The 25,848-nt window shown below is 32.4% G+C and overlaps 2 protein-coding genes across 4 annotated transcripts in view; one reads left to right on the forward strand and one right to left on the reverse strand.

The window, feature by feature from the left end:
- The window catches only part of LOC106475674 (ras-related and estrogen-regulated growth inhibitor-like), a 36,001-nt gene extending 28,665 nt beyond the window's left edge, over positions 1-7,336 (reverse strand). Inside the window, exon 1 of the mRNA XM_022380947.1 lies at positions 7,133-7,336. Within this exon, the coding sequence (XP_022236655.1) occupies positions 7,133-7,193 (61 nt within the window). The 5' untranslated portion in view covers positions 7,194-7,336. The remainder of the gene's footprint in view (positions 1-7,132) is intronic.
- A 313-nt stretch (positions 7,337-7,649) lies between these two features.
- LOC106475792 (tyrosine-protein phosphatase 10D-like) overlaps positions 7,650-25,848 on the forward strand; it is a 90,613-nt gene continuing 72,414 nt past the window's right edge. For 2 of the 3 annotated variants that reach the window (XM_022380943.1, XM_013936472.2), the window contains exon 1: positions 16,709-17,268. In XM_022380943.1, the coding sequence (XP_022236651.1) occupies positions 17,164-17,268 (105 nt within the window). In that variant the 5' untranslated portion in view covers positions 16,709-17,163. Of the gene's footprint in view, positions 7,790-14,746; positions 14,837-16,708; positions 17,269-25,848 lie in introns of those variants that run through there. The other variant, XM_022380936.1, reaches the window with a different exon arrangement.

The following is a 25,848-nucleotide window of genomic DNA, read 5'->3' on the forward strand; positions in this document are numbered from 1 at the left end:
AGAAAACATTATTTTTCTGAGTGCAAAAATAAACAGTATTGGAAATAAGTTTGCAAATACACAAGTGACATGTATACAGTAGTCACAAACAATGAGTAATTGCAACTAAATGGACAACTTATCTTTAATAAAATACGTTATTACATAAAATACAAATAAAGAGCATATAAGTTGTACAATGCTCTAGTAATTTGTATTTGCTTTAGGCAGAGAGCATATCTTACTTTTATGTTTATCAGTATATGATTGTGTAATATTGTTCAAAATGTCTTGTATTACTTCTACAATTAAGCCATATTGTGTGGTCACCTTTTCAGCTTCTCAATTTCTCTCCAAGCATGCATAGCTTTAATAATATTCATACTGGGACTTTGTGTAGACCAAGCTAGATGTAAGTGTTCTAACAGTCTCTTTTTACTACAGGTATCACTGTTTTGTTAGAAGGTGAATCACTGTCAAACAGGCATTGTTCATGAGAGAATTAAATGATAGATAAAAATCTGCTTGAACCTTTCAGCAGTCAGGGTGCCATCAAGTTTCGTGTAGATTTTAAAATAAGATGCAAACATGCTTAACTGTAGATGTTATACGTTGATCGTAATATCATTCTGCTCTCTGACATCAAACATTCCTAAATATGCTTTTTTCATCACATTGTTTAATGTTTGATACCTATTTCAGTCTTTAGGTTTCTAAGCGGTGATTTTTGAATATCTACTAATTCACTGGTGCCACTTCATACTAATGTGCATCTTACTGTTTTGGAGGTAACATTTACACTTACATTTGAGTTATTGGAAAGATCTCTGTTGAATTATCTTGTACTACGTGAAGAACATACCCTGGGTTAATTAAAATCTCTTTTGAAGACTTTGAGCTTTATAAGTTTACCGCTTCTATTATCAACAGTAACAGTTTCGTTCATTCTCTTCAGAGGTTCCATACAATCACGAGTAAAACATGAAATTTTGCCTCAATTTGTCACAAAGAGTAGAATTCATCAACCAAACTTTTGATTTTCGCAAATTTACTGTGAGTGCATGCACCACTTTACTGCTGAAAATAATATAACTGCCTGTAATTTTATAGGTATTATGCTGGTGTGACACTGCATGATTGGTTGAATGACAGCTAACCGCAGCGTAAACTATCAAATCATGACTGAATTCTAATGCACTTCATTCTCGTATAATAAGGGGAGCAATCTCAATATTTGCATTTTATTGTCTGTTTCCATAATTATTTTCAATACTATATGTTCATGCTTATTTTAATTCTCATAAACTATCATTACAAAATATGTTTTAATCTTTTTATCTATTTTTTGACACTTATATTTAAAATCAATCTCATATTGAACAATCATTGATGTGTTTTCAATATACACAACTTTGTTTTAGTGATATTTATTCTTTAATTAAAAATTACTGTACTACAACGTTAAATCTTTATTTGACTGTGTTTCCAAAGTCTATGTCTTGTTTGACTCTGAATTAAACATTTACTTTGGGCATAAAGTATATTTTTGAGTACAAAGGGTTAATCGTATTTTAAAGAATGATTTGTATTTGCTAATGCAATGGCTTCTACCCACCAATGTGAAACACAGAGCCATGTGCAATATGCTTAATAGTAATGTATTTAGTTTACAACCATTTCCTGACCATTCGACAGTACATTGCTGTCATGGAGTTTGTAGCCGGAGAAAATGTCACAAACTTTACCAAGTAAATAAATTGATTTAGCGAGATTGTATACAATGTAGAGCCTAAGGATACATTTCAAAGAAGATAGACTCTCCTGTCTTTGACGGAAAAACATACACAACAAAGCGTTTAGGAGAGCAAAGAGCTATATATAAATACACATATTAAGCCAATCCACTCCAACGTCCTTATTCGTGAAGGCTATGGTTAAGAAAGAGAGCTCTTTGACCTAGTAAACCAATGCGAAAAAGATAGGAATGTCTCCTGACACTTTTATCGAGATAATAAATAAGGAGCTAAAGTTGATGAATGTTCAAAAGTTAAACTTTACCAGCTTTCAGCTGGTAAACTGTTTTGCTTTGTTTTGCTTTTCGCGAAAGGCTACACGAGGGTTATCTGCGCTAGCCGTCCCTAATTTAGCAGTGATGGACTAGAGGGAAGATAGTTAGTCAACACCACCCACCGCCAATTCTTGGGCTGCTCTTTTACCAATGAATAGTGGGATTTACTATCACATTATAACACCCCAACAGCTGAAAGGGCGAGCATGTTCGGTGTGACAGGGATTCGAACCCGCAACCCTCAGATTGCGAGTCGAGCACCCTAGCCACCTGGCCATGCCAGGTCTACTGCAATGAACTCATAGAGGAAGAAATTAGAATAATCGATAAAATACTTATCATTCTAAGTTAATAAGTTAATAAAGATGATCGAAAAAATTGCAATTTCATTCAACCATATTCCTGCAAAGTCCTCTTCCTTTGCAGTTCTGTGTCTTTTGTCTCGTTTTAAAGAAGTCGCTGTCCATGCACAATGGTGAGTCTATGGAGGATTTTCCGAGATATGAGGTCTAATACTGACATCACCACCTGGTTTAGAATATCTTTACAGTAAAAATTCAGTGTAAAGAATTAGCACGTCACTGATGCCACAAGAATAAGTAAGTCAGTTTTAGAATAATTACTTCCAAAAGTAGAAAAACGACAATAACAAGATCGATCCAGTAATGATCCTTGTTAACATTTTATATCATAACATAATGTTTAGGGACAACGGGGAACCTGTTGGTCCATCTAGGCTGTTCCATCCTCTAAACTAAACTATTATAAATATATACAAAATCTTAAAGCCAGCCCTTATCATTCATATAGTTATCAAGCTCTCTTTTAAAATCATTTAAATGTATTTACTGCCTCCACAACAATCTTAAACACCTCAATTAGATCCCCTCTAATTCTTCGTTTTTCAAGAGAAAAAGTTTCAAAGATCTTAATCTCTTCTTATATGACAAACCCTCCTTCCCAGGCACCATTCTAGTGACCTTCCTCTGAACCCTTTAAAACAATTCAATGTCCTTTCTAAGGTAAGGAGCCCAAGATTGAACATAATACTCCAAATGTGGCCTATAATGAAATTATAACATCTTTAGACTTGTATTCAATATTTCTGTAGATACAACCTAAAATTATATTTGCCTTACCACTAGCAAAAGCACACTGCTTGGATGGTTTAAGAGACTGATCAACCATTATACTAAGAACCCTTTCTTTTATGGCACTGTTAAGATTATTTCCATCCAAAGTATACTTATAATTCAAATTATGATAACCCACATGCATCATCTTGCATTTATGATAATTAAAACCCCTCTGCCATTTATTCTCCCAACTCACTAAATGATCTAAATCCTTTATGTAAAGAAGCATCATACCCTTCAGAGCCAGCAACATCCAAGACTTTAATATCATCAGAAAATTTAAGTCATTTGTTGACTATTCCTTTATCTATGTCATTTATGTCAATCAAAACCCCATTTGAGACATTAATTCAGTTTGAGTGAACTCCATTTATAACAACCTCTACTTTATTCCATACAGCCACTCTTCTATCCAATTAGCTAATTATCCCCCAACACATATAGAGATACTTTTTACAAGCCTTTTAGGTGGCATCTCGTCAAAAGTTCTCTGAAAATCCAGATACACCAAATCTACATCCTTATCATCTACATAAGCAGTTTATATTGTTGAAGTTTTTTGTAAAGAATATCAAAATTTATGTTGTAAGAAACTTTCGTCAAAGCTATAAATATTTCTTCAGCAATATCCAGTTTCTTCTTCCATTTTAGCCTTAATTACTTCCGTATGATAAAGGAAGTTTAATCGATACCGACTTACAGAAATAATATTGATGTAAGAAGATTTTCTTTCAAAAATTTAACCAAGATTTTATTTACAGGAGATTCTAAGAGTTTACCACGATAGGTAGAACTCTTTACGTTTTCCTGAATCGGGATCTTTGGTTTTAAGCTTCACTCAACTTTCGCTATCTTCATAAGATCTGGAAACAAAGACTTACGAAACAGAACTCTTAAACACATAGAACAGTTAAAATAAAGTACTGTTTGTACTGCACGAAGAATGAAGAAACTTGTTCAGAGATAGATAATATACAAATATGTCTTGTTATACTGAACAACTTTTCGTGCGAATATCCTTCCTCAGGTATATTTGTTTGCTTATTTGTTGAATTTTGCGCAAAGTTATTTGAGGATTATATGTGCTAACTGTCCCGGATTTTGAAGCGACAGACTAGAGGGAAGGCAGATAGTCAACACCACCCACTCCCAACTCTTGGACTTTTTTCGATCAATGAAAAGTGAGATTGGCTGTTACATAATAATGTCCCAACGGCTGAAAGAACGAGCACGTTTGGTGACGGGAATTCGAGCCTGCGACCCACAGGTTGCGAGTGGAACACCATAACCACTAGTCAATGTCAGCTCTCAGATATGTAAGACAAACCAAAACTGTTCGAATTCGAAATATGTAATAATCAAAATTTTACAAACAAAATACCTGACTGGTTGAAAATTAGAGACATTAAAATAGAGAATTAAAATAATAACTAAGAACAAAACAACGCTTTAATTTAATGAAAGTACTTTAGGTCTCAGTGAACAACCAATGAATTCAGCAGCACCTGTTTTTACGATAAGGGAGCAGGCGCGGGCAAAAGGTTGGAAAATCTGGATTGTGAATCATATGGTTTATGATTCGAGTCCAACTACCGCAAAATAAAAAACGCGCTGGGCGCTCTGGGACCTTGGTACGCCATAAGAGTGGCGATGAAATTAAGTTTGTTTGTTTATTGAATTTTATGTAAAGCTACTCGAGGGCTATCTACACTAGCCGTCCCTAATTTAGAAGTTATAGACTAGGGGGAAGGTAGCTAGTCTACATCACCTACCGCTAACGTAGGATTGACTGTTACATTATAATGCCCACACGGCTGAAAGGGTGAGCATGCTCGTTGATGATATTTGAGCCCGCGACCCACAGCTTACAAGTCGAGCACCCTAACCATCAGCCCATGCCAGGCCCCCAAATCAAGGGAGGTTCAAGAGTTTGTGGTGGGTATTGTTGCCTATTCAAAATTAGAGAAGGCTATGTGTAAATATTGCTTTGTTTAGCTTTGCACGAAAATTCTAAAACAATTTTATAATTACAGCATATGTAACTAGAATATCGTGAACGAAAGGTATTCGAAAGAAACAACTAATCAATCTTATCGTTTAGGTATAAATGAGCCACAAAAGACAGACGGATGAAGGAAATAACACAATGACTTTTATGTACAATGTATATATAAAATAAATATTTTTCCAATATATTTCAATACTGGTGCAATATTAAATCAGCGGCTTTACAAATAAATTTAGGTAAATATTATCTTTACCAGTAAATTTATTATTTTTTTACATTTTTGAAGTTTTTAAGATACTTCATTCCACAGAATCAGATCTAAGAAAAAACATTATGTATAAACAATAGCTATAACACATATATAGAATATTATTATAGCTATAACACAAGTAGGATATTATTATAGAATCATTATTCTTTGGTTTAAGTATAAATTTTATAGGAACCTGTTTTACGATAATTTATTTAAAATATAAGAAGTTTTAATTGAATTATTCGAAGTATGAAACTGAGCATGTAAATACTTTAATTATCTAGTTTACAAACTTACAACGCTAAACTCCGAGGTTCGATTCCCTGAAGTGGAGAGAGAGAGCGTAGATAGCCTGCCCGTTATGTAACTAATTTTGTTTTGTCAGTATTGACTTTCTAACAATCCGTTGATAATACATATTTACATATGTTGTTTTTCGTGATATTTATGTGTGTGTGTGTGTGTGTGTGTGTGGTAGACATCGTTCTCAAAATCTTTACAAAAATCGCCATAAGACGTATTTACATTATATTTGTTCGGTTGATCCAATCTAAATTCTCAACTTCATTTGCAAAACTAATCTCATTGTATAAGCTATAATCATAGCAATATTTTTATTTGTTTTTACATTTTAAAGGAGTTTTATATTATATATTACAAAATATCTTACAAGTCGCGAGTTATTACATCAGCAGTACAAAACTTATTATTTAAATTTATTTTTTTATAGGCATGATTTAGAAGTGTCCACTACGTTTAGTAATCTATAGTTATAAATATAAATATACTTGTGTATTGTCTAAAATGTAATAGATAATTAAAAACCAACGTCTCGTATTTACACAATTTTAAAAATTTAATTGACAACGTCAACGCCTTCTGCTTTAAAAATACACTCTGTATGTACATGTACAAATTATTATTATTTTTTCGAAACACTCTATGTATAGGATGTATTTTTAAAGTGGAAACCGTTGACGGCTTTAATTAAGTTTTTTAAGTTGTGTAAATATGAAACGTTGGTTTTAATTATCTATTGAAAGTTAGAAATATATTTAGATTTATATAATTATTTTGTATTACGTTTTGCATACACGAATGATAAAATGAAATAGTAGGTACTTCTGTATTCATATGCCCACATATATATATTTTCTCTAACTTATACAAAAAATATGTAAACGAATTAAGAAAATATGTGACTTTATTCCATAAAATATTCCTACCAACATTTGTTCACTGTTTTCATTTATTACTTCAGTGTGATATAAGAAAAATGAAAGTATTTTTTGCAATAATTATAAAACATGTTACAAATAGTTAAACTATTGGATTAGTAAACTTGATAAATATTCCCTTTTCTCTCAGTTTAATAATATTTTATATGCAAAATATCGTTTTCTAAAGCTTTGAATGTTTTCTACGATGTTTTTTGTTTAATATGTTGTGAGAAAATGGAAAATGTTATAAAATGTTTACATTCTACTGATTGTTTTTGTCTGTTTAAATTATTAAAGCAGTTAATTCAGTATTCATATACACTTCAGAAAAATGAAATCAAAGTTTAAACTTAAAGGCTGTAATAGAACCGAGCTTATTAATAGTTAATACATATCAGCATGTTTTTAAACGTGCGGTTTATAAGTCTTCACATTGCTTTGTTGACAAAACCTGATCCCCAAACTTACCTGTTTTGCCTACATGCTTGTTTCCCAGAACAACGACACGCACCGAGGTCAAGTTCGTCATGGCAGGTTTTTCATCTACTTTTCGAGTATTGGACAAATCAGACTGTTTTGTTGTCCAACATCAAATATAGCAACCGATGTTCGCTACTTACAGTTAGATTAGCATAGTTCGGTCAGCACGCAGCTAACACAGTGCGAGTTTTGGCAGCAAATAAACGAACTTAATCTTTCAGTGGGTTAAATTTTATTGAAGTTTAGAAACAGCTGAGCCTCGAGAGTGCATACCCGGGATTTGAGTCACTGACTCGTCTTAACTTTAGTCTTGTCCCAAACAGGTTACACATGCTTGTGGTTGGTCTCGAGACTCCGTCTTCATCACGTTTCCAGAGAGGGCCCAGAAAAAAAATTATGCATGGTGCTCGCTCCAGTACGTGGATTTCTACTGCCGATTCCAGTGGCGCCCTCCTGATTAACGACAATTTCCGTTGCATGGTAACCTTAACCTCGACAGAAAAAGAGAAAGAGAAAAAAAACACACAAAAAAACAAGAACCCTACCAAGTTCAACATTTTATCTCCACGTGAGTGATTTATGGCTTTCTGGATCATGTTACATGGTGGGACCACCTCATGACCAAAGGTCATGGCTTGTTGCAGTGTAAGTGGTAAAGTAAAGAAACTGATATTCAAAAAAGCATGTCACAATTAAGAAACTAAAATGCTACAGTAATTATGAAGCTGTGGTTGTGCATGTAGTATAAATTCATTTTTTCAACTGATTGATGGCCATTTAAAGACACACAATGAGATATATAGAGATGTCAAATGTAGGTTCGTTGGTACATTGTTTTATAGAATAATTCTATAATACTTTAATTATTAACAAATACATTAATTATTATAGTACTATAGTAAAACCGTGGAAACAAACCAAGGTTGTTTAAAATTACATCAAACTCACACCTTCTTTTAAATCTGAACTATAAAAAAAACAAAATTATCCTCAAATGAAGTATATTTTCCAGGTTCCCTCAATATCAGTTACTAGCTATTACATGCACGAAAATTTCAAAATTTTCAGAAATTAATAATTTGTATATTTGTACTTTTGCATAAATTAATATTTTGATTAATTTAATATATATATTTGTTTTCTAATGAGTTTTTTGGTTATAGATATTGATTTATTGAGGGTTCTTATATGTACTAAGTTGAGATGTTTAGTATAGTTATCACAACTATTAATCTGTGCATTGAACTCAAGTATTACAATCCATCCTAGGTCACGCACAAAATATATTTTTTTTTTCATTTTGAGGGGGTATATATATATTAGATTGAGTGTCAACAATATACCTATATACATATTAAATGCTTTTATTTTATTTTACATTATTCGTGTATGGCTACACAAAGACTACTAGCGCATAATCGTTCCTGATATTAAACTGATTGACAAGACAGAAGACAGCTGGCCAGCAGTTCCCATCATCAGTTCTTGGGATGTTACTGTCTGATTGAATTTTGGAATTTGACCCTCGTTCTCATAAAGCACCCACAGACAACTCCAAGTACAGACACGGTTTTGCGACAACGGGAATAGAACCATGAAACCTTGGATTTACAGTCCGAGCACGCCACCTACCTCTGGCTCTTATATTAAATTAATTGTTTGTCTTAGGCATAACATAAATATACAAAAAAACTTCAAATAATTTAGTGTAAAACACCTACAAATCGGAACAAACACCTATTAATTTCCTGGGAAGCTTTGTTACTGTTTAATTTAATTGTTGTTCATTAAGTGGTATATCAAAATAGGTAATTGCATGATTATTTCAGAAAAGTGTTTGTTTGTTGTTAAACATAGAACTACACAATGGGCTATTTGTGATGTGTCCACCACGAGTATTGAAACCCAATTTCTAGTGACATAAGCCTTCATACTGCCGCTGAACTCAGCGGGACTTTATAAGATTAAATATTAGATTAGTTAAGAAACAATGACGCAACTCACTAAAGATTTTCAGTTATTATTTAATGTTGTTTCCATGATTTTTTTTTATTTCTTTAATTCACAAGAAATTTACGTATACTGCATCGTTCAGGCTTAAGGAATGTAGTATAATTAGTTTTGGTTGTCCATAAAACTTGTTCTGCCTTATAACACCCATTGCAACTTTCCTTTCTTCATGACTCTATGAGAAAGGCGTAGGAATGAGGATCCTTAATAAGAGAGAGAGAGGAGGGGAGGGGGGGTAGGTGAAGAATCACGAGTTCACGAGGAAATATTTTATTACAAGTTCAAGGCCATAAATCTCAGGTGGAAGTTTCAATAGCTGACTCACAAAAAACAAAAAAAAAACAAAAACAAAAAAAAATACTTCGAGGTGTAGCTGTTAATTTAAACAAGTATTTAGAGAATATCTGTATTGTTATCAACAAGTATTTAGAGAATATGGCTATTGTTTACAACAAGTAGTTAGATAATATGCGTATTGTTTACAACAAGTAGTTAGATAATATGCGTATTGTTTACAACAAGTATTTAGAGAATATCTGTATTGTTTTCAACAAGTATTTAGAGAATATCTGTGTTGTTTTCAACAAGTGTTTAGAGAATATGCGCGAAAACATTTGTTCTACGAGCCTATGTACATAGTCTAGCAAATAGCTATATTACAAAACATGCTTGTAATATGTTAATGTTACGTATTACAATTTCGAATGGTCGGAAACCAAGTTAAATTGTAATTTAGATTTATTAGTTAAATAAATGCCGATATATATGCAATTTATGATATTTGCCAACAAGATTGATACACACAATTTTCTTTTTTAATACAAATATGTTTTAATATACAAACAACACTACAATTTACAATAACAGTTATTACAAATAGTTATTACGAACAATGATTTATATACAAAAGTTTCACAAACTGTGACGGATTTATCATTATATATATATATATATATATATATATTTAATATCAACATTTGTTTAGATTAAATTTATATTTAGAAATATACATAGCTTATACTGTTAAATATGTATTACGAAACACCCGCCTATTCTCCAAAGTAGTAGAAGATTCTAGAGAGTAAGAATCAACAATATATATGTATGTACGTAAACGCGTAATGCAGCTCAGTATTGTTACGTAAAACTGAAATTTCGAGAAACTCTCCACACGCCTATAATGTCCGATGTGAATCCACTGAAATTAAATGGTTTGTAATGTTCGAAATTTACAAACGTTCCTGGTCAAATGTCTTAAGTTTCCCAATTAATAAGCGTTAAAATAATAACAATTATAGCTTCCGAAGTTTATAGCACACCAACTATAGCAAACAAATATTAAATACTGTTTTTTAGGCGCGTCGCGTTGGTTATATTTATAAGCGTGTGGAGAGTTTCTCAAAAATTCAGCTTACGTAACAATACAAAGCTACATTAGCGTTTACGTACACACATATATTGTTGATTCTTACACTCGAGAATCTTCTACAACATTAGAGAATAGGCAGGAGTTTCGCAATACATATCTAACAGTATACATTATGTACATTTCTAAACAAACATCGATATTAAAATAAATATAGTATAACAAATCCGTCACAGTTAAGATATTTTTCAATTTTTAGCATCATAAGTCCTAGGGCTTACCGCTGAGTTAGCGGGAGCCAAAATGTGGATAAAGTTCTATTTAATTTACCTCTAGAATATTTATACTATACAATTATTTTTTTTTAGTTTTCGCCAGGTTTGAATAGAGACGTTGTTGTAAACATATTAAAACAAACTAACCTTTGTATACTGTACAAGTTATTAAATATACTTGGATAGAATGGCTTTTATATAACACGATATAGAATACTAGCGAACGTAATGAAGTGAAATAAATGATGGTGCTGTAACAGCAACGAAACATGTAGGTTTGTTTTAACATTCTAATTACACTTTATTATGCATCAAGTTACATAATATTTTATATTGAATACACTTGTTCACTTTGTTTGGACGACAGCCCCTAACATAAATATTTTGAGCAAGATTTTTACAGTGAAGTACTGGAAGAATTATGTTATCATTTCATTTACATGAACTAAAAAGGTTTGAAAAAAATCACACGAAGGGATGTCTCTTATATCTTTAATATTAACATTTTCAATGTGACATTCTACATTTTAGAAATACGTGTTTGCACAAGCGTTTATTATTGAAAATACGGATTTTATATTCTGTAAATGATATGATTAGAATTTAATAATTAAAAGATGAAATTTTCCTTAATGGAAAGCCTCCGGATCAGAGGTAAAAAGATGACGTTTTGATACCAAGCGTAATTGTGGATCCAAAGAGGATATAAACAAATATATGATTAGTATATAGAAAAGGTGTTTACTAGCAGGGTGCCTTTTTGTTATCATGCAGATAAGTACGGCAGAAAATTACCAATAAAGATATTAAAAAATAATAAGAATTTTAAGCTTTATAAAAATGTAGTAAAAGTTTTAATATATCTAATTTCAAGAATCACAATTGTAATTATATAGTTTTTATATATGCATAAAACTGTGTAAACTATCGTTTTTTTAGTATTTTTTTTTGCTGTCGAAAGTACATTACTCCCCGTAAACACAGGGCTTTGCTCTTCTGTAATAACTCTTCATGTACAAAGTAACTTATGTCGGCAACTACATAGGGAACATTACGAATAAAATTATTTGAGGGAAATATGGAAGAAAGTACGTTTAAACGAGGTTTAAAAATGCCACACGCAATTCCTTGTAATTTGAATAGTCATGAAATAGCGTGTCTTGCCATCATTATAATGACTCGTGAGCCTACGTTCTTGTATTTTTTCGCAAAAAAGGAATGCACTTAAAGAAAATATGAGGAAATAGTTGCCACTCAGAAACTTTTATTATCTTCCACGATGAAGATACTTTTACAAAATAGTTATTTAAGATTTAGTTTTCTTGAGCATTCAAATATTAATTGCTAGTTTTTGTTTGTTTTTACGTATTTAATATTTTAGTGTCTTTATATGGTGATTCAGTGGAAGCTGTATGGTGATTCAGTGAAATAGATTTTCACTAAAGTCATTGAATCTATTTGAAATTTCATTTTGTCACCTCAAACATTTATAAGTTTCAAATATGGTAAAGATAATCAGAGTAAAACGATGGCAGAAATAATCTCAATTAAATTTAATATTTAGAAATGTTATGACAAAACCACTATTAAATAATATAGTAAATATGAAATAACCGGATAACAACCTAAAAGTATTAATACATTTTTCAAAATTGAACTCAAAAAACGAAATGCTAACCTCTTTGCATTGCGCATGTTAGAAATATGATATGTAATTTAATCATACAAGGACTTTGTATTACTACATAAATTATGTGTGGGCGATACCAGCATTTAGACATGAACCTAGATCACTAGACAGGTAGAATACTAATTGTTTGTACGGATCATTCTTTTATGCGTGGATATTTCCTCATGTGAAGTTAGTGATAAAAATCAAGAATAAGACTTCACCATACTTGAAACTCTACGTCCTCATCATCCAATTATCTGCATTAAGCAGTCTTTCAACGACTTGTATAATCCCATTTTGTGTCGTACAGTCAAATTTGTACAAATACGAAAAAGTTAAAAGAACAAGCTCTAATAACTTTAGCTTGAATTTTTTTCAACATCACTATATATTTGTCACGATATCTTTTCGCATAAAAATTAAAACGAACTGCCTAGTCTAAGCCGAATTTCCAATTATACTTCATGTAAAATATACAAACTTCACTATTTTAAAACAAAAAAATCATTTTTTACGCATATGTTGAAACAAAACCAGGATCAATAATTGGAATATTGATTTTTAGATTAGTTTCCTCTATTGTCTCAATTATTAAAACTCTAACTCCTTCATTTTTGAAATGATAATGCTGTTGTTGTTTCTTTCTATGCCAGGTTCCACACAAAGCAAGTGAATCAAGCTGTAACTAAGTATATAATATAACTCTATCTATCGTGTAGTCCTTACTTGAAAGTTTGTTTCTTTGTTGTTAAGCACAAAGGTACACAATGGACTATCTATGCTGTGCCCACCACGGATATAGAAACCCGGTTTTTACTTAACTGATCTGAGGATTCACAAAATAAATCATTAAGATCCATCTAGTTGTGAGAGATGGCTAATGCCTTTTCTATTTGGGGGTTTTAGAGGAGTAAAACGGCATTGGAATTAGGGAGTTATTCCACACAAAATTATTTCTTTCTTTATATATAACGTTTTTCCGTATATTAATATTTGCATTAGATATTCCAAAAAGCTATAATTTTTCTAATGGTTATTTGATACACCTTTGAACTTCCTAAATACTGATGTAAAATTCGCAATTGCACGGCTGAAAAATTATGTTCTCCATAGCTGAGCATTTTACTTGTAACCGGGGCGTGGCCTGGTGGTTTAGTGTGCTCAGATCGTGGTTTTTATGGTTCAGAGTTCGCGGCCCATTGCTATAACAACACATGTTTGTGTTGTCGATGATATTGAATAACTGACTTTCCTCTTGTCTATCAGTTCAAAATTAGAAACGGCTATGAAAAGGTAGCCATTTGTACAGTTCTGGTGGACAAAGCGAATATAGCCCATCGTGTGGCTTTGCACTAAAACACAACAAACGAAACCTCTGTGTAGCTGTGCCAGACAATCTTGAAAACTTCGTCTACCGAAAACCACTCATAAAAATGCTTTAAAAAGAATGTCAGCGATATCGAATAGAAAAATTGATTTTTTAATCAAAACTTTACAATTTTTAATACAGTGCTATGCTATTTAAAAAGCATCCATTTTTCTTTTTTTATTTAACAAAAATGCTAAAATGACCTTATACTTTATTTCCATAGATTAGAGGAGATCTGATGGTGTTTGAAACCACCATTGAACCTCCTAGTCTCATCTGGTTGGATATACTTCTTTCGGATATATGACATAACTACCCCGTTTTAGAAAACGTTAAAACTATTAAAAGATTCAATTCTGATTTCTCAGGATGAGGATGTTGGGGCAGAGCTCTTCAAGGGGAGTATGTCCCCACGCCACCCCGATGGACATACCTCTACTTCTCAATCTCTTTCATTAAACATCTCTAGAAATTCCAGACCAAAAACAGAATAATTGTCAGGAAGTCGCCATCTTCATCAATGTGGCTTGCTAATGCAAGTCTGCTGTATCAAATACTGCTCTATTCGTTGGTAAAAGAGTTGACGGTGGGTGGTGATGATTAGCTGCCTTCCCTCTAGTCTTAAACTACAAAATTAGGGGCGGCTAGCGAAATCCATAACAAAACAACAATAAATCATTATAATTTTTGTGCTCGATGTTGTAATGGCCGACCTGGTATACACTAGTGGCAAGGGCTCTCGACTAGCAATCTGCGAGTCACGGGTTCGAATGGCCTGACATCTGTTGGTGAAATATTTCAACTAATTTTCTAGAGCAGAATATGAGCTTGTCCTATAGGCAAATAAACACTGATTGTGTACAACAGTGTATGTTTATGCACGTGTATTTTTTCTCTATTTTATTTATAGTGTTCAAGCCTCAAATTGCATCGAAAATTCGAGGAGCTTCAGATTTGAAATGGTGAAAAAAGTCGTGATTTCAAGCTACTATATCAAATGGTAATGACGCATGTTAACTTGATCAGTTACATCTGAAATAGACAATAAAAGCTCAAGAATACGTAATAAAACAAAAACAGAAGTCGAAGCTATAAATAAGACTATTTCTGGTCTTGGACAATAAAACGTACAAAGCAATGATCGTGTAACGTCAACGACCTTTAATACAAAAGAAAAACTCATTATTAAAATAACGTTCCTCTAACTAGAAAGTTTCCGCTATAACGTGCCCTAGTAACCGATAACTGTAATGCGTAAACCTTTAACTCATAATAATTTGTTGATTTATAATCGTATGAAGGTTTGAAAACATGCAAACACTTATTGATTTACGTCGTTTAAAGGTTCAGTTATCAGATCATCATTTTAAAATAGTTATTAAATACCATTAGGAAAGTGTAAAATGACATTGTACAAGTAAAATATTAATTCAGTAAGTTTATAATAGTTATACTACATGAATTTCCACAGGATTCCCGAAATTGTTTTGTTTCAAGAGTAAATAAAACCAAAATTAAGAGTAACAAATATTATTATTTCTGGTTTTTGAAGTTCATTAGTCATACTGTGTTGTAGCCTACAGAGTGTATAATTCTTCTAGTGATTCATGGCATGCACACAATTTAATAACGTTACGACAGTACAAGCTGCAACGTTAAGCTCCCTTATGTGACGTCATTTTAGTGTTTAATGACTAACTGACAGACAACACGCTATTGTATGATGGTGAGAGTGGTTAAACCAGCTGACTACTACAGGCGGCCTTCGGACCCCTTTCTAGGGAAAAACAGGTTAAATGCTAGGCTAATAAAGATATGATTTTAAATAACTTATCGTGAAGGGAGTTTCGTTCGAAACTATCACTAAAACCGTGCATTCAAATACGTATAGATAATTCAATACTAAAGTGTTGCTGATATCTTGTGTACAGGTACATATTTGACGTAGTGTATTCGATTATAGATTCTCTTTACACACATCCCAGGCTTAATCATTTACTGATTATCACTAATAAAATCTAGATCGACCTATAGCACTGATACAGTTTAGATAAGCGCTGACAGAAATTAAAAAACAAAAACAATTCTTAACCCGTTAGTAGTTATATTTAAAAAATGCAAATCATGACTAATATAAGCTTGAAGTATCGATGATATTCAGTAATAAACACTCAAAATTAAAGTACCCTCGAGCATTAGTTTGTATCATGTCTGATTTTTTCGTAAAATAAATCTAATGGCTTTTTCTTCCTCATATTTTGAGAATATTTTTTCTTTCGCAGAAGTAGTAAAATTAAAGGTACTTAATCCAAATGTTGTTCCCAGTTGAATACATTAAATAGCACTTGCCAATCCTCCTGAAGTTATACTACAAAAATACCTAAATCATTATAAATAAATTAAAGGAGATAAAGCTGTAAAAATCCAGCGGTATTTTCTAGTGGTCAGGGAAAATTTTTAAAGAAATAAATGTTTAAAAAATTAACTTTATTAACATATCCAATAACAAACAAAATATACGAGTCTACTAATTGAAAATATGTTGATGTTTTTGTTCTTTTCATTTCAAATGTTTCTGATCAGTAAGGCTGTTCTATAGTGTATAGTCATTAGTTAGTAGTTGTGTGAAGTATTTTCTACTTGTTGTTATTAAACTTAAACTTTTAAGAAGTACAGGCTAAAAAAACCGGACGTTCTGTGTTTCAGACGGACGTGACGTTTAGATTTCTCAGGAAGAGGCGAAACTTCATCCTGTGTAACTTCCGCCTTTTCAGTGGCGAAGCAAGTTTGGATAGAATTGTTTTTCAGTTTTAATTCGCTGCATATATAGTCGTGGCGGATTTTAATTACTGAGGTTTATTTGTGCTATGATGAGTAATTGTATCTGGGCTAAATTTTGTGACTGCTAATTAATTATACAGGAAATCTGCTTCCCAACTTCTTGTACAGGAAATATATACTTATACTTAGTGACGTGTATGCTATTTTGTTCAAAGGTTCAAAATCACATATTCGCTACACCTTCACGTGTCTTATCAGCAAAAAGTTTTGTTTTATCAGGTAGCTCTAGATGGAACTCTGTAATTTACTATATAAAAAAGCCTTATCAAACTGTGTCATTTTTCTTCACTAGGTTTTGTAGATGATATGAGAATCATGCATCTCCTCGTTCTACTAAAGTTGAACTTGTATGATCATGATTACAAATCACATTTTATGAGATTCAGTAAAACCACCGTGAAAAAACTTAGATGTGGGCGTGTTCTTGTGTAAATTGCTCGTGCAGAAGAAAGTAGTGTGTATTTCAGCAAGTCACTGCCAGTTTCAATGTCGGTGCGAGCCAACAAAGTCTACTTTACATCATGTGCTGTGGTCATGGTTATGATAGTTTTCTTACTCTCGCTCAGCAAGCTTGCCAGCGAATTAACTCAGGTACGTTGTTTCATTTCCTTAGTTACTAGATTAAGTTGTAACACAGGTTTACTGGCACATGTAGGACATAATAGACAAAATTATAAAAAATGTAGGTGTAGTATAATTTGTTGAATGCATACGTAGACTAGTATAACTTGTACTTAGGTAAATATATCACTTGTGTGAAAAGTTAGTTTCTTTCAAACTAAACAGGCTTATATGCATTCTTCAAAATTCACTGTTTTGTAGTTATTTTAGATTTTCATTTGTTACATTGTTTTTAAACTGTTGGCACTAAACTACACCCATTTCTTTTATTTAGATATAAATGCCTTAAAGAAAGATAAACTAATACTAAAAAAATTGTTTAAAACTAAAGTAACTTAAACTAATACTAAAAAAATAGTTTAAAACTAAAGTAACTTTAATAAAAAAGTCTAACCCGTAAATAGCATAACAATGCATATTTTTCTATGAGTAATTAGTTCATCATTTATCAATATTTATTCATTCACGACAAACCAGCTATATTTTAGAGGAAGACTGTACTCAAATTTTAAAAATCTTATTCTTCGAAAGACGTTTCTTATTTCACTTTACCAACATTGAAATGTCTGCATGAAATGTTTACTAGTTTTAAACTTTTTGTGTTTGAGAGAGCAGAAGGGCAACTGTTTGTGATGTTACGCAGGGAAATAAAATGATAATTTAGCTTAGATGTTTTAAACATTGAAGTCATAGTATCCAGTTACGTTAACTGTTCAAATAATGAATTTCCTCTTATAAACTAGCCAGCAAATGATACAAAGTATAAACCCTACTCATTTCCTTGGAACTTAGTGTTATAACATTTTCAGGAGACCAAATATTAAAAACTAAAGTAAAAAATGATCCATTTAAACACAAAAGTTTTTATTCTCAGTGAAAAATATTACCAGTTTATATAATTAAAGTTTTGTTTTTGTTATTTCGCCTTGTCCCAGATTTGGACGACAACGATAAATCACATGCAACCCAAAACGTACTGCTCGAGTTTACATCCATGTACTTTATGTGCGATATGTAATTAACAACTTGGTGATGTAACGAGGTGTATCCATATACGTATAACAAACACTATTTCTAATAGCTTTCAACAATATTGGTTCATTGTTTGTCTACGTCTACATAAACACGACGCTTATTTCAACTTACAATGAACACACTAGAATCTAATTATGAAAACATAATGTTATCTTTTAATTTAAACCAAATTTTCCTCTTCCAAAAGGGGAATTCCCTGTAAGTTAATCACAATTACTACTTGACCTCTTGAAAGTAAACTAACGACACACTTAAACTGCATCATAATCAGAACAAAATGGTTGGTTGGTTGTTTTGAATTTCGCGCAAAGCTACACGAGGGCTATCTTCGCTAGCCGTCCCTAATTTAGCAGTGTAAGACTAGAGCGAAAGCAGCTAGTCATCACCACCTACCGCCAACTCTTGGGCTACTCTTTTACCAACGAATAGTGGGATTTACCGTCACATTATAACGCCCGCCACGGCTGAAAGAGCGAGCATATTCGAACTTGCGACCCGCAGATTGCGAGTCGAGCGCCCTAACCACCTGGCCATGCCGGGCCAATCAGAACAAAATGGTGATTCAAAAGCACACGTTCAAAGATGGGAGATAATCCCATGATTACAGCTTGAATGTAAGTCTGCGTATAATACATCGACCTAGGCACACACATTATTTTTTCACAAATTAAGATACAGTACAGGAAATAATTATGGAAACAGTGAATAAAATTATTATAAAATGTAAATATTATGATATTTCTCTATACCCCTTTCTAGTGTATGAAAAGTAATTGTACAGCCGCATGTTGATAGTTTACAACAAATCAGACACTTCTCCATCAACCTATTGCCTATAAACGTACAAGAAGTCATACTATTCCCAGCAGTAGCGTGGTGATTGTGTACATGCTTCCGAGGACAAAAATATCATACGGAAAGCTTGTAAAAATTAGTTTTGGCTGGTAAACGTTGGTACTTGAGACAAGTCGAGGCGGAGGCGAAATTTTATTTTTCAGTGGAAGTTGTATGGAAGCTCTGGAGAGAATTTATGCAACTAGCACTAGACAAAACAGTCAACGTAGGAAGTCAAGCTCTTCAAAAGTAAGTACAGGTGTGAAGATACATGCTACCAAGAAGTTGCCTTAATGGATTTGTAGCTATTCACAAGCCACTGATTAGGAGAGATAACCAATCCAAATGTTTAAAATGGCATCAGGCTTTAAACAATCGGACAAAAATAATTGGAAGAAGGTGCTCTTTATAGATTAATTCAAGTACAAATTGTAAACAGCAATTCATGAGAGTTTGTTCAAAGGCAAAAAAGAAAACGGTACTATGATCCACGTACATCATCTCCAGAGAAGCATTCTGATGTATCAACACAAGAGTTTGCTATTAACGTCATTGGATATTTACCCAAAGTTCATGTTCATTGCATCAGGAGCAAGGGCTGTTGAGCAGAGATTCGTGGAGCACACAGCAAATCTGATAAAACGATACTTGAAATAAACAAGAGGCCGATGGAACACTCGCATTTATGGCTTGGCCTGCACAAAGTCTTATCATGAATATAATGGAGTCTTTATGAGTTTACATCTAAACTGAGAAGGTCAAATGGCAAGCAAACAACCTTGCTGAATTGTGAGGAGTAACACATGACATTTAGAACAGTATTTCACAATTATATAATGAGAAACTTATGATAACATAAAATCAAAGTTTAAAGCGACTACAGAATATTAATGAATTGTACAATCTATTCGATTAAGTTTGTATTTTCTGTAATAATAAGTTGTTCTAATGTTAAACTGATTGGACTCATTGTTGTGGCTCCTGTACATGAATCACCTGTGCGTTTCCACAATAATATTCGGTACAGAGTGCATACATTCATAAACATTTGTTTGTTTTAGGTCAAAGCTATACAATAGGCTATCTGCGCTCTGTTCACCATTGGGAATCGAGTTCTGGATTTTAACGTTGTATGCCCGTACACTTACCGCTGGCCCACTGGGGGTATTCACAGAGGTACAACTAAAATGATAGCTAAATGAAAGCTTTGATGAATACAGATATAGAGACGAGATAGATACTGATTTATGCTCTGTGATAGGTTAAGAAGCATCGATCGACCTTGAAGATGATTGAATTATTAAGTATTATTCCATTCACAGATTAACACAACAATTCAACTTTCTAATGGAGTATAATACAGGTTTGCACGATTACCAAGAGAAGGGCTTTAGATATTTATATCCAAATATCAACGCTTACGACAAGCAAAATGCATTGTAAAAGCTTACCAACACGACATAAGGCCCCCGGTAGGACAGCGATAAGTTTAAGAACTTACAACGCTAAAATCCTGGGTTCGATTCTCTGCAGTGGACATTGTAAGTAGCCCAAACAAACTAAACATAATTTAATATTCTCTTCAACTATCCCCACAACTAAAGTACCAGCAATTTTCAAATCTTGATAAAAAAAAACAATAATCCAGCGTTTCTCAAACTGGGGTCCACGAACCTCTGGGGGTCCTCGAGATACTCCAGGGAATCCGCTAGTCACGTCCGAAATTTATCAAAATATTTTTAAAAATATAATCTATAGAATAAAAAGCATTTTTCGTAAAATTATATTTATATGCATTAAAACATTTAATTTTACAATACAACTTCTCATGCAATCGGAATGCTTTATTCAATACAAAAAACATCGATAGGTCTGGGGTCCACGAAAAAAAAAATCCTCATTAAAATGTCAATAGGGGGGGGGGGTCATTCCGGAAACTGATGATTTAGAGTTATTTCAATAGATCTGGATGCATGAAGCTCGCAACAAGTTTTAAAGCGAGAAAAAACAACACTAAGTATTAATGAAAATAATCAGTTAACGAATCTCTAGGGTTAAGTTCGAATAAGTCTTTTCCTTATCCGACCTGGACCCACGGTTTAGCTAAATCGCTACACTTAAACCATCATATTCACAACCACATCTAGAACATTTCAGGCATGTCTCATTGCTTCATCGTTTTACTTTACATTTACAAGTTAACTTCTGCATGTTGGCTCTTATGGTCTCGGGTCAGGTCTGGTCCAGCGACCTAGATTTTGAAAATAGTGCCAAAATTTCTTTTGGTCTAATCAAAATAACTAAAACCTTTCTTGATTTTTTTTTATATTTTTTTATCCACATTAAAATGCTGGGATGTCTCATGTGAGAGGTGTTAATGCAGCTTAAATTCTGAGTTTTTGAGACTTTTTGTTTTAAAATATAAATCGTTCCTTCAATTGCCTGCAGGTTTTCAATGCCTAATATAATTTAATATGATTATAAAAGGGTTTATTTTTTTTGTTGTCTACCTCTTGAGTAACTCTAATAGTATAATTACATATTTACAGCATAGGTAAGCATTTAAGAAAAATTTCTATTTGTAAGCCTTGTATTGTTGTTTTTTCATCGAAAGACAACTTGTTCTTTTCTTCAATGATGCGCAACTTCGCTTACTTTACAATATTAGGATAAAATCCAAAACACATATTTAGTGACGAAAATTAAATTGTGTAATACACTTCGAATCATTTACTGAAATTATTACTGTACACTAATTACATGCATGTTAAAAGGGACACACAGTTTTCAATAAATTAAACCTAAGTTTTGGTTTTAAGCCATTTAGTGATATTCGAAGTTATTTTACAATATATTTATCCTTTTTCACCAGAAACTGTACCTGTATTATTTTAGTATAACTTCATTGATGATAATAGCGTGGTATTCATAAACACATACCTTAAAACACATTCTCCTTTCGAGGTATATATGAATACGGCTAAACCATGTGCACCCTTGTTTCTGTTCTCGAGCTTACCGATCTGTTTGGTCGTACGTAAGTTCCCACTACTGTGTTTCGATTGAACAAACAAGTTATAGAATAATTAGCTTCGTTATAAAGAAATCACGTACTAGTCCTAAGCTAGAAAAGTTCAAGGAAAAACTGTATAACAGTAAAACAGTGTAGCTCATTTTATCAGCAGGACCAATTATGTGCTTTGAGATTTAAGTGTAGAACAAAAAGATAAACAAAACAAAAACAAACGGAGACTAGGCCAGTTTCCTAATGTTTAAAAATGTTATAAAACTCTTTTCTTTCACATTTTTATTTTCATTAAGAAGCTTTAAGGCGAAATATAAATGTAGTTACGAGAACGAAAATGTGTACTACTGAATTAAGTTACATTAGTATTAAAGCTTATGGAAAACATACGACTGTGACAGTTGAAATGGTACTTTCACGTGTTACGTTTAGTGAGAAACAGCTGATGTTTTACCGTAGTTACCACATTTATCTCGATTTTTTAACTCTTTCTCTTTTCTCTCTGGATAATACGGGATGAGAACGACCCAATCGCGAGTGCCAAGATGGTGCTATCACCCAGTGGCTCAGTGGTAAGGTATATGACTTATATCACTAAAATTTGGGGTTTCAAATAGCTCATTGTGCAACATTGCTCTAAAAATCACAAGTAAGCCAACATATTGGGATGGAAGAATAATTTATGGTATCATAGCTAGCTATTTACCTTTAAATTATTTTTCAAATCACTTGCCTCTTTGATAAACAATGTGTTTTTAACCTAACCATGCTTTTATTGGTAGAAAGCCTTCAAAGTTTTCTTATGTAATGACAAGCTGTGTTATTTATTTCATGTTATTTTGATTTTCCTATGATTATCAATTTTTGCGGAACATCTCGTAGCTTTAGCAATTGAACAAACAAAATAATGAAGAAAGCAACGTTACCAAGAGTACTGATAGGTCCCCGAAAATCCATAAAAAACATTCCATTTTATTCAATAAGCTTAAATGATTTTTATATTATCTCTTATACGTTTTTTTTTAATCTAACTAAAATAGTTCATAACATGCTTTGTCTGAAAAACTTAACGAGCAAACTTGTTCTTTAGCAACGTATTTTCAGATAGTTTAAATTGTGAAAACTATTTCTCAGAATTTGTTTAAACTTAATTCTAATGCTTCGTTTACAAACATCGTTTTTAATTGCAACTGCACCTCAGTGCTTATTATAAAATATATCACAGTTGAAGCACCTTACAAAAATTAAAATGACAAGGATATTTATAAGCCATTTTACGAGAAGTAACAAAAAATTCACGTACTCCAAAAACTCCAGAAAGTCAGTTCACCAGAATAAATTTAGTCATATCTAGATATGAAGTTTGAATATGAGATGTTATATTCAGGCTCAAAATTCAATTACTTAATTGTCAGAAAAAGTTTTGATTTTCAATTAAATAGCAATCTTTCCAATAATTTATTTTGTTTTGCAACAGCCTAAAGCAGCCACTAATAAAAAGATACTTTTAATGGGTTATTAATTACACACGAAAAAGTGTAAGCCTACAAGCTAGATGGAAAATAATTATACATCGACCACCCAAAAGAAAAAAAAAACAGTATGCTTTACTTGTTGTAAAAATATTTCAACGTTTCAACTACAGATTATTACAGCTTTTTACGAAATGTTCAAATCTTATAGACGCCAAGAGTAGTGAAGATTATAAAGAAACGCCCGTTAATTTGTTTTTGTGCATGTTCAACTTGCCCTACTAAACTACCTCTTACGTCTACTTTTTGTAACTCAAAAAATTACAGTTCTGGATTTTCTTTGAAGTTGAATCAGAAAACACATTGATTTTTCTACATAGTTTAGACAATCTATACATATATTTTTTTACGGAAGGTCTTACCTGTAAATTCACAATAATGGCGTGATACTGCAATAGCAATAATAAAATAAACTGTTAAGAAATCACGTAAACTTACAAACACATAACAATAATATCGTTTTGTTACTGATTAGCTAAATCGTCTGGAAAATACATAGTTTAAAAATATATGTAGTTTCCTGCTTTTAGCTCACTTTGAGTTTTGTTACATTTATATAGAAAAACATTCCTGTATTTCTTACGCATAATTGATGATCCGCTGTATATTTCTATTCTCAAGTTGTGGCGGGTTTTTAAACGAAAAATAATTTATATTATAGATATGAAATAAAACACGAGTAACTTTACGTTCACGCACACAGAAAACAATATATACTTCGACGAAAACTTGAGGAGTAATAATTTAACTTCAAAATGGCACTTGATACTTTGAGGCCATGAATTCCCTACAGAAATGACGCAATTCCCGCTATTCGATTACAGTAGGCCAAGAGATGGCGGCGGGTATTGTTGTCTAGCTGCTTCCTGTCCAGTTATGAATTCCGAATTAGATATGACGAAAGTTTGTGTAGCTTTGCGGGAATTAAAAAAAGTCAAAGTATAAGTTGCTTTTTTTAAAAAAAGAAAATATCCAATTCACAATTGTTATCAAACTAATATCTGAGTGCGAGAGACAATTCTGGGTCAAAATAATTGCTGGCACACGTCGTTGAAATTCTTTTGGGAGAATATAACACGAAAAATGTATAAAGTACAAATGTTTTTAGCGTTCGTTTGTGTTACTGACTGTCATTAAGAAACATCAAGTATAAGTACCATTCACAAACGAAAGGCGAAACTTTCAAAAACTATTTTAGTGATGCAGCGGAAAGTATTGCACATAATATTCCATCATAAGGAATTGATATTGAAATAAAATCTTGCCCCAAAACTTAAAGTATTTTTTCAGTAAATAAATACAGTATAATGGATTTGTCATGCTCTTACTCTATTTTCATATCACTGGGTAAAGGCATCAAGCGTTTACAGATTGTTTAAAGCCGTTTTGGGAATTTTAAAACGTCATTTGGTGTTTAGCAATAAAAGGATTTGCGTTAAGCCAGTATCGTTATAAGGCGTAGTAAGGAAAAAAACCAAGAAATAGAGATTGCAACACATCCCGTAATTCTTGGGATCATTGCTAGGTAAATAATACCCAAGTAGTTGAAATTCAATGTACCTTATGGTTCTCGAAAAAGTGAAAAAACAAAATACAGTAGGAAATAATGAATATTCAGTGTCACGTGCGAAACATGGGTTTGTCAAACGTGTACCAAGATTTAAAGCTAATTTTAGTAAAAACAATAACCAGTAAAAAATACAAGTTGCAACACCATCCTTTGTGTAAAACTGGTTTACACCAATATAAACATGCCCATCCTTTTATAAATTCTAGAAGCGTAACACTAAGAATGTAAGATTTTATTATCTGTTAGTCTAATTTTATATGCCGTAATGTAGTTAAAACTTTTGTGTAATGATTAAATATAAAGGAACAAATTTATAATTTCAGGAGAAGCAGCTAAACTACTTATGATTTTGATTCATAGTGGCTTCAGTTGTTTGTTAATTACCAGACTTTTGTTCCGCTTCTAAATTATAAACTTTTTCCTTGATTTTATCTGTGAATAACGTACACATCATTCTTCCTTTGGTTTAATGAGTAAGAATTGTATTGTTTGTTTGTTTTTGAATTTCACGCAAAGCTACACGGTATCAGCGCTAGCCGTCTCTAATTTAGCAG

The sequence above is a fragment of the Limulus polyphemus genome, unplaced genomic scaffold (genome assembly GCF_000517525.1).
Source record: "Limulus polyphemus unplaced genomic scaffold, Limulus_polyphemus-2.1.2 Scaffold149, whole genome shotgun sequence".
Lineage (NCBI taxonomy): Eukaryota > Metazoa > Arthropoda > Merostomata > Xiphosura > Limulidae > Limulus > Limulus polyphemus.